The sequence below is a fragment of the Mandrillus leucophaeus genome, unplaced genomic scaffold, assembly GCF_000951045.1.
Source record: "Mandrillus leucophaeus isolate KB7577 unplaced genomic scaffold, Mleu.le_1.0 Scaffold124, whole genome shotgun sequence".
Lineage (NCBI taxonomy): Eukaryota > Metazoa > Chordata > Mammalia > Primates > Cercopithecidae > Mandrillus > Mandrillus leucophaeus.
In genome coordinates, this window is record NW_012100765.1 from 3,354,805 (window position 1) to 3,365,604 (window position 10,800).

Genomic DNA, 10,800 nt, shown 5'->3' on the forward strand with positions numbered 1-10,800 from the left:
AACTTGCCATTGCCATCTTAATTGGAAGTAGATGTTTTTGCTAAAATACGCTGTTTATATGGATTGCTTTATTTTAATACAGAATTTTTAATTAAAATTTTATAAAAATAAAAAATGAGAAAATTATAGGGGCTTCTGCTTCTTAGGAAATGAGGTGCATGTGAAAATATTTTTATCACTATAATAAAAATAGACTTTTCTAAACTGGCCATTCACCGTATCAGCTGTTTTTGTAACATTTCTGTCTGTTTATTTTTCAGCTTTTTTAATCCAACTCAAATGAACTAAAAACAGAAGATATTTTAAAATGAAGTAATATAAAGATTGACCTTGTCTTACTCTACTCCCCTCCTTGCTTCTCTGCTCATCTAGCACCTGTCTGCTCTCACCCTTCCCATGTTCTCGCCATTGTTGGTGCAAGATTTCTACAGCTTCTATCATCTGGATCAGCCTTGTTACCTAGGTTTCCTCAACCATCTCTTTCTTCAGATCTCATCCTAGTTGTGTTTCTCAATTGGCCTTTTGTTTTGGCTTTCGTTTTGGGCTTGCAACTAGGTGCTTTAATTTTATTACCATACCGTGTTGCTCACTAGCCTTTTTACTTTTTTTACTTTCTACCGTTTTATATTTAATTTTGTACTACATTTTGACAGGTAAAATCACAATAAACTTAAATTGTTATAAGTGGTTTTAGATTTAACTAGTTGTTGAATAATGTTTTAATCCATTCTAAACTTTAAATTTTATTTCCTAGGAACTATAGAATTCTTTTGGAAATCAAATATAGCAGTTGCATCAAGTTCTTTTACATTTGTGTTAGTTTAATATGTTGATTGCGTTTCAGTTGAGGGGTGTTAGTTTTCTTTTCCTCGTTGGAACGTTAGCCCCAAAGTCCTTTTGATGATTGCTTGGGGCGTGTCCTCCGCTTTTGCCCAAGTGAGCTCAAAACCAGTTGAAGGACTTATGGACTGAATGTTAGGCTGGGTTAACATATTAATATAGAAGATCAATGGACTCTCTGAATAAATATAAATAAAAAATATTTGAATAAATATTTTTTACACCTAATTTTTATGTACGTAGATTTTGGTTTGTCTGAGGTGTAATATAAAGACTTAAGAATGAATAAAAGAGCTTTACGTTTGGGATGACAATCCATGTTGGAATGTTGAATTTCTTCTTTTTTACAGAAAATACACATTGGCAAGTTGAGAGTTATCAGCCTGTGAAACAGTATGCAGATTTGTGTCTTCTGTATCACATCTGCTAGAAGTTTAATTTTTAATGTTATTTGTTTTTGTTTTCTTTTGCTTAATCTAATAGCTTTGTGTTTTGTGTTTCCCAAGTAATATAATGATGAATAATGCTCTCAGTGTTTATCAGCACAAAATTTACTTGTGATAGAGATAATGCCACTTCCCCTTCTAGTGGCTCTTAAAACCGGAATTTCTTACTCTTATCCACATTCTCTTGTATGGAACTGCCTTTTTATCATCTTGCTAGCTTGTGAGCTTTCTAACATGGTGTCTTTGGACCAAAGGGGAGTTCTTTTAAGGTACTAGAAGTGATTTTTCTCAGGGTGGGAAAAACATTTCTAGGATTGTGTGATTGGGATTTCAGTGGAAAGCTTTCAGGTCTCTCATAAATGATGTTGACCCAGCTGTGTTATATTTTAGACCAGACATGTACTGATGACCTTTATGTGTTTTGCTGGTATAGATACTGCCATTTAGAATATAATCAATTTAAAATACAAAAATTGCATTTATAAATGTACACAGAAATCTTTCTACGCAAATACACATTCAGTATTTTGCAAGTGGGTTTCTTTAGAGGCATTTTTGCTCTAAGAATACATTATCTAATGATAAACTTTAAGTTTTAGGTAAATTTCTCAATTAGAACATAATTTTCTAACTCTCCTGCACAGAATTTGTTTTCTAGATTTGTTGGTGGAAAACAAATTTTTATTCTTCACATTTTTATGCTGCCACATTAGCAACCAGAATGTTTTTTATAACCCTCCAGTAGAGGATTTTTCTAATCATTGACAGAAACAAGGTTTATTCGTTTCATTTTTAGTAGTACTCTTACACCAGGGTTTTTTTCTTAAACCAGAAAAAATTAGTCACTTTTAATCTGTTTTCATTGCATGTCAATGTTTTGAGGGGGGAAGTCTGGAAATTTGCTATGTTGGGCATGAAGACATGAGTTCAGCATACCCTTCTAATTCCAGATTCTTTTGTGATCAACATTTGATTTCTAACTATCTAAAAATAGTATGTCAAATATGTTTTACTCATATAGCATCATTTTTAAAATTAACTTCTTTAAACTTTCAACCTTGTTTTTAAAAAATTGCTATACTTAAAAACAAAAAAAAAACTGTGTGAAACCAAAAATAGCCCGCATGTGTTTTATGTGTAATTCCTGTGGCTGGGGTGGGAGGAGAGGTCACAGTTTGCTTCAACAGTGAAAATACATTGCATGCCAGAAAAAATCCAAGGATAAAAATTAATACCAAGGTTTTAAACTGAGTACTATATTAGTTTTTTTTTAATAACGCATATTTAAAATCAATAGGATGTACATATAAATTTATTTTTGTCTTTCTAGGTAGTTGGCAAAAAAGGAGAAAGCCACTAAGGTGCAAAAGACACTGGACAACCATATTGCAATCAGATCTACAGCTCCTGGATAATTGCTTGATTCTCGCCAGAGACTGTCAATGTTTCATTCATTGCCATTACCAATAAATCATTGCTTTTGTTCAGATGGTATCACTAGTGTTTCCATTGTAATCTTGACACATGCAATTGTAAATAAAAGTCACTACTTTTGCCAAGCTTAATTTTTGTCATTCTAAATCAGTATTTTCTCTTTCCATGTATTTGAAAATTGGTCAACTTCTGATTTTAGAGGAGAGTTAAATGTCTGGTCGTATATTGATTGAAAGCCAGTTTCTTTAGAAAAGGGGAAACTGGTTTAGGGAATTAAGGAGTACATGTGCACACATTCATAGCAAGTGATTTTGATAAGTGAACTTGGAACAGCTAACCATGTTAAATCAGCACTAACTTGCATTTCTGTTAAAGGACATTTGGATATCTGAGCTATAGAAATGACTCAAATTATAAATTAGAAGAAATAAACAGGTTTAATGAGATTTCGCTACTCTTACCTAAAACTTAGCTAGTGGGTCCACAAATTCTTGCTTGGTATATACCAAGATTTTAATCTCTTCTGGTAAACTTTAAAATTTGAGTCAGCCCTTTTTTTAAATTTTTTTAAACTAATAGAAGAATGTGGAAATCAGATAGTTGGGGAAAAAATACAGCACAGGGAATTCAGAAAACAGTAGGAATTGGCCAGGCGCAGTGGCTCATGCCTGTAATCCCAGTACTTTGGGAGGCTGAGGCGGGCGAATCACCTGAGGTCAGGAGTTCGAGACCAGCCTGGCCAACATGGTGAAACCTCGTCTTTACTAAAAATACAAAAATTAGCCAGGCATAGTGGCGGGTGCCTGTAATCCCTCCTACTTGGGAGGCTGAGACAGGAGAATCGGCTGAACCCAGGAAGCAGAGGTTGCAGTGAGCTGAGATTGCGAGATTGTGCCCCAGCCTGAGCAACAAAGAGCAAAACTCCATCTCAAAAAAAAAAAAAAAGGAAATTATTACCTTTAATCAAGTATGTATTATCTGAACTACCAAAACGTGCAGTGTAAATATACAGAGAACATGTTTTAAGGTTGAAAATGAGGTGCCCAAATAGAAATGTTTAAAAGGTCTTTCACAAAAGACTGGTAAAATATCTATTCATTACCTTTTTTATCTTAAAATTGTAATCGAAAAAGTATTAGTAGATTTAATTTTAAAATTTGAGTATTTTAAAAACTTTTTAAAGAGTACATAAGACTGTAAAATTGTGATTCAGGTAGACATTTGAGGGCATTCTTGTCTAGGAATATGGTAGAGATACCATTTGCCTTTGTGAGAGCAGTATATTTATACTTGTTTATGAAAAAACTCTACAGAAGTTTTAGTGTTGAAAGAGTCCCTTTCTGAAACTCAAGTGTCATTGGTTTAGTTCATTTGTATATGGGCACGTTAACTGGTCTGTGATGATGTCTGTATTTTAACACTCCTTACTTAGACCATCTCAGATTAATCACATCTGAAATTAAGGATAAGATTAATACACAAGGTTTTGGTTTACAGTTTTGTATACTTAACCTTTTTGAGTAATTGTTAAAGTGCCTCATCCTAAGTATTGGTGACCTTTTCCTATTTATACTTGACAGTTTGAAAAACCCAGTGAAAGAAATTTCGTATTTGTAAAGGATTGGGCATCAGATTTATATTGTTTATGTGACTTTTCTATAACAATTGGTTGCGGTATGCAAGCATTACATAATTCAAATTGTAAATAGAATGGTGAAAAATGAATGTTTACAGGTAACTATAACATGTTTCACTTATGGGAAATCTTACTATTCCAAATAAATATGCATAATTGACATTTAAAATATCAAGCTGAAATGCTAATGTTTTCTCCTAAAACAGTATATATATACACGTATGTGTATATATATATAACATTTATATATAACACTGAATTTTCCAGATGAATAAGAGCATTTGAAAAAATGTAACTCTGGTTATTTTAACTGAAGTCATTTGTAAGTGCATCTAGAAAACTGGTATTTGGTTTCTTGTTCATTTTGTCGACATAGCAAAAAAGAATCTCATTGTGTATTTTGTTACATTGACATCAGGTGCTTTTGATGAGAAACATTGAAATACGGTGTTCATAATAGAAACAAAAGTAAAGTATTGCAGTAGGAAGTCTTTGTCAGCTTAATGCTGAAGCCAAGAGTAGTACAAGGTACCACATTCTTGTGCCCGTGGCAGGCTTTTATAATCTTCTGAGTTCTTTTTGACATCAAGTCCCACATTGTTCCCCAGTCTCAATATACTGTTGGAGGCAGCGACTTAACAATTAGAGTTGAAACCTGCCCCACATTGTTCCCCAGTCTCAATATTCTGTTGGAGGCAGCCACTTAACAATTAGAGTTGAAACCTGTCTGCCATCCTTTGTCTCAATGTTTGAGGATGTATGCAGTGTTTTTGGCAGCGATTATAGGAATGCTGTTATATATTTGGCCTCAGCAGTTTATTTATGGCTGCAATTAATATCGCTGATCATGGGATTTTAAACCTAAAATAGTTCAGATCCTCCCTTGTTCCTCTTAATATCTAAAAGCTTTGATTCTGTAATAAGAATAAAGTTTTGGAGTTGAATAAATTAGTTACACCCCTTCCTTTGTAAGCTTTAAAAACATGAAATGTAAGGCTTACTCATGTTGCTTGTATTGATATTCATTTAGTTCAATTTAGTAGGTTAATTTTTATGTGAGGTGTATCTCTTCTGGAATTGATCATTTGTGATCTTAGACATTTTTTTTTTTTTTCTTTGTAAGATAAGTAACCTAGAAATCCAGCTGGAAACAGTGGCTCACGCCTGTATTCCCAGCATTTTGGGAGGCCGAGGTGGGTGGATCACTTGAGGTCAGGAGTTTGAGACCAGCCTACCCAACATGGAGAAACCCTGTCTCTGCTAAAAATACGTGGTGGCAGGTGCCACACCCAGCTACTTCGGAGCCTGAGGCAGGAGAATCGCTTGGACCCAGGAGGCGGAGGTTGCAGTGAACCAAGATCGTGCCACTGCACACCAGCCCAGGTGACAGAGTGAGATTCTGTCTTAAAAAAAAAAAAAAAAAAATCCATTCACAGAACTGCTAAAGAAAAACTAGAGAAATATTTTGCTCATTTAGCTTTAAAAGTCATTATTAGAGGTGTGTATTTTGCAAAGTTTTCTAAATACGGATTATGCTTTATAATATAAAGCAAGTACATATGCATATAGTAGTTAAATAAATTTTAAAATATTGACTATTACCCAGTTAAGCCTATACTTCTTAAGGAAGACTACAGATGTCATTTTAAGCATGTTTTAAAATTCAGGTTTTATTTTTAGATCAGTAAGGTTTTTTTTTTTTTACATGCTTAGCACTATAGGAATAAGGACAGTGAAGATTTGTAGGCTAATAAGATTGCTTTCAAACTTTGTGGCCCATGTAAAATTCTTAGTTGGAGAATGTGTAATTAGAGAACTATAAGATAAAGAGATAACCTTTAGAATTTGAATGTACTAAAATTGTACACAGCTTGGAATAATATTAAAATCTTAAGGATATGCAATGTTAAAACTGCTATTTTTCCTTTGTGCTTGCTATGCTTCTCTATGGAAGAGGAATTTTATTTTGGAATTATTTCTAAGTTGAACAGACCAGAATTGTGGAAACATGATCTGTTGGTTTATAATTGGACACGCATTTGGAGATATTGGCTCATCATACTGCCTAGGAGCAAGATCTGAGGTTTGAATCCCTGCTCCTCCACTTGTTAGCTGTGTCATCTTGAGCAAGTAACATCCTTCAGAGCTTGAATTTCTTCTTGTGTAAAAATAGGAACATCTATCTCTTAGACTTGTTCTGAAGATGTGCCTTAGTTTGTATCTGGAACAAGGATAAGTATCTTCTGTATCCTGCTTTCATCTGTCGCTGCTTTTCAGGCCATCATTACTTACTTGGCATAATGCAGTGCCTCCTTTGTCTCCTTGCTTCTGGTCTGGCCCGCCTCATGTATCCTCCGCGTGGCTGCTGGTTTTCTTTATGGGGTCTCTAGCCTCCCCATGCCCTTCAGTGTATTGCAGTATATTACCAGGTACCAGAACGTACCCTAATATCTTACGCCTTCCTCTGACCTAACTTTTCCATCTGACAAATTCCTACTAATCTACAAGGCTGAGCCCAAGCAAAACTGATACCGGGAATAATCATAACAATTGTGCACGCCTCCTCGGCTGCCATAGCACCTTGCCATTATTTCATCCAGATACGTATCAGGCTACTTGTAATTATTTGTAGTCTTATTTGGACCACTAGATTGTGAGCCGTAATACAAGGATTTTGTCTCTAGTGTTAAGCCAGTTTATTTGGTTTCTATCATCATTAAATACATGTTGAACAAATTCTCAGGGCCCAAGGGGAGATTGGGGTGAGTCAGAGATAAAGTAGGAATTTGCAGTTGAGGAAGGTAAGGAAGATAATTCAGCTGAAGTAAAGGAAAAGTGCATAGTGTGTTCGTAGAGCGGGAGTTAAGTGTAAGAGACATTCTAGGGAAGTGAGGAAGGAGAAGAAGCTGAAAGAGCAAATAGAGACCGTAACGTGGAGCTCCTCTTATCATGTGAGAGAGATCAAACTTTATCCTTAATTTATGGGAGGAGCGAGCATAGAGAAGTCCATGATGTCTCACAAGTTTCTCACTTTTACAATTGAATATAGAAGTAGCTCTTATATTCAGTTCTACAATTGAATATAGAAGTAGCTCTTACATTCAGTTCTACAATTGAATATAGAAGCAGAACATTCAGAGGGGAAGATGAATATGGTTTGGGGTACATTGCCTTAAAATGCATTTTTGGTATTTGGGTGGTGATGTCTAGTAAGTAAAAAGCCAGGAATGTGATTTTAGAGCTTAGAGCTAGAAGCAGGGAACTAGGAGTTGTTTAGATGATGAAAACTTAAATAGGTATATGAATGGCAATTTTTAGAACATAAAGGGAGAGAATGAAACTGAGGAGCAAATGTTAGGGAATCCTAAGAAATATTAAAGAATTGGGAGAAGAGGAACTTGGAAGGTAGAGTAGTAAACAGGAAAGGGAGGAAAAACAGGAGGTAGTAATAAGGTAGTGTTAATGAATCCAAGAGGGAGCAGTCATCGTCTTCAAATGTGATACTGAAATTAGTTGGGATGTCCAGTTGTTTAATCCATTAAATTGTAGAAACAGTCTTTCTCGTGCTTAATTATAGGAATCATTGATTATATTAATACACTTTTCAGTTGAAAGAAGCATCAGCAGACAGAATTATTCTGAAACCCTTCTGGCAAAGAAATGTAGATGCTTTTATAGTCTACCATTGAACAGTTTTACATGACACTTAGCAAGGCTTGGAGATGGATAGCACTATTTTGTAAAAGAATATGAAACACTGCTTTGTCATTAAAGGATCATTAAAGTTGTCATTAAAGGATCTTATAATCAGGTGCTTTTTCTCTTGTATTTTGTTTATAGCTTTTGTCCTATCTGTCATCCTAGTACTGTTTTTCTTGATTGCTTTTGTTCTCTTAAAAGTTTCTAATTTCACAAAGATGATTCCTGTCAGAGTCCTGAATGGGTCATTGAGATGCCTTAGTAATAAGGGTTCTAATTTTGGGGGGCAGTATCAAATATATTGTTAATATCTGCTCTTCTGGGGTTTCCAGTAAAAAGGAACTCCTTCATTAGATCCCTGTAATCTCCCTGTGACAAAGTATAGTAGAAATAGTATCAGTTTCATTTCCATGGCCACATAATTATCTCAAAGGAATTGACACATTGACAGTATTAAGGACGCTGCTGCATGAGTTTAGCCTTGACTGCAGGTGACTTTTACTTTTAAAAGTGGATATTTAACTCAGACAACGGCAGGGAGCCTGGGCATAAATGCATAGGTCAACTGGAACCACTGGGATAGGCTTGTACAGAGGTGAATAGATGTCCATTAAAGATTCCTCCTTGGCCAGGCGTGGTAGCTCACACCTGTAATCCCAGCATTTAGGGAGGCCAAGGCAGGCAGATCACTTGAGGCCAGGAGTTTGAGGCCAGCCAGGCCAACACGGTGAAACCGTGTCTCTACTAAAAATACAAAAATTAGCCAGGTGTAATGGTGTGTGCCTGTAATCCCAGCTACCCAGGAGGCTGAGGCAGGAGAATGGCTTGAACCTGGGAGGTGGAGGTTAAAGTGAGCCAAGATGGTGCCATCACACTTCAGACAGAGCCAAACTCCATCTCAAAAAAAAAAAAAAAAAAAAAAATTTTTTTATTTGAATCTAGGAACCATAAGGGAAAGATATTTGGGTGTTTACATTTAGGTTTCAATTTTTACCTTTAAAAAATTTTCGGCGTGGTGCAGTGGCTCAGGCTTGTAATCCCAGCACTTTGGGAGGCTGTGGCGGGTGGATCGCCTGAGGTCAGGAATTCAAAACCAGCCTGGCCAACCTGGCAAAACCTCATCTCTACTAAAAATACAAAAATTAGCCAGGCGCGGTGGTGGGTGCCTTTAATCCCAGCTAGTCAGGAGGCTGAGGCAGGAGAATCGCTTGAACCTGGGAAGTGGAGGTTGCAGTGAGCTGAGATCATGCCATTGCACTCCAGCATGGGTTACAGAGTGGGACTCTGTCTTAAAAAAAAAAAAAAAAAAAAACCTAGTATAAAAATATTAACCTGCATTTTATAGAATTGCTTCATTACTTCCTCATTTTGGTCCAATGTACTTGCTTTACAGAGTGCTCTAAGCAATTGTTACTACGATTCTCTTTAATAAATGTATGCCATTTCAGGAATTAGCTGTTTTATGTACATATAACTTTATCATAATGCTAGTAACTTATTTTATGGAATGAGATAAGCTTCTTTAGAAGATTTACAAGCCATTTGTTATGTATAGCAGTTCTCACCCAGAACAGTATCTCAAATTTATTTTACTATTTTATTTCATTTTTGGAGATAGGGTCTCACTGTGTTGCCATGCTAGAGTGCAGTGGCACGATCAGGTATATTTAGATAAAACAGATTATTGATTACCTTAGTATAATATTAATCCAAAGTTATTTAAGCCGTATATACGTGCATGTGTACACACACACACGCGCACACACACGCTAGAAATCCAAACTCCTTTCATGATAAAACACTCAACAAACGAGGAATAGAACATTCTTAACTTGATAACGGCATTTACCAAAAGCCCACAGCTAATATCACACTTTATGATAAGAGACTGGGTACTTTCTGCTAAGATTAGGATTTAAAAAAAAGATGTCTGCTGTCACTGCTTATAGTCAACATTGTGTTGGAGGTTCTAGTCAGGTTAATACGTCAAGAAAAAGAAATAAGCATCCAGATCAGAAGAGAAGGAGTAAAACTATTCACAGAAGACGTAATATTGTATGTAGAAAATACTAAAGGAATCCACCTAGCACTAATATGAGTTCAACAAGGTTTCAGGATAAAGGGTCTATATACAAAAAAATAATAATAAAATCATTTTTCTACACACAATGAACAATCTGAAAATGAAATTAAGCAAACAATTCATGATAGTATCAAAAGAATAAACTAGGAATAAAAAGATGTGTAAAACTTATACTCTGAAAATTACAAAACATTGTTGAAAGAAATTAAGATATAAGTAAAAGAAAACATCCTGTGGTCACGAATCAGAAAACTTTATTAACATGGCAATCCTCCCCAAACTGATCTACAGATTCAGTGCAATCTCTATTGGAATTCTAGCTGACTTCTATATTGAAATTGACAAACTGAATCTAATATAAAATTTCAAAGAATCTAGAATATCCAGAACAATCCTGAAAAAGAAGTACAAAGGAGGACTCACACTACCTGATTTAAAAATTTGTTAAAAACTAACAATCAAGACAGTGTCATACTGGAACTATTAAACTCTTATAAGAAAACATAGAGGTAAATCTTCATGACCTTGGATTTGGCAAAGGATTCTTAGGTACGACCAAAAGTATGAACAAAGAAAAAGTAGGTAAATTGAAGTTTCATAAAAATTGAAACCTTTTGTGCTTCAAAGGACACCATCAAGAAAGTGAAAAGACAACCTACAGA

General features: G+C 35.3%; 1 protein-coding gene across 1 annotated transcript in view; it reads left to right on the top strand.

Annotated features, from left to right (window-relative positions):
• TXNL1 (thioredoxin-like 1) overlaps positions 1-2,851 on the top strand; it is a 37,011-nt gene extending 34,160 nt beyond the window's left edge. Inside the window, exon 8 of the mRNA XM_011971717.1 lies at positions 2,617-2,851. Within this exon, the coding sequence (XP_011827107.1) occupies positions 2,617-2,646 (30 nt within the window). The 3' untranslated portion in view covers positions 2,647-2,851. The remainder of the gene's footprint in view (positions 1-2,616) is intronic.
• The last annotated feature ends 7,949 nt before the right edge of the window (positions 2,852-10,800 follow it).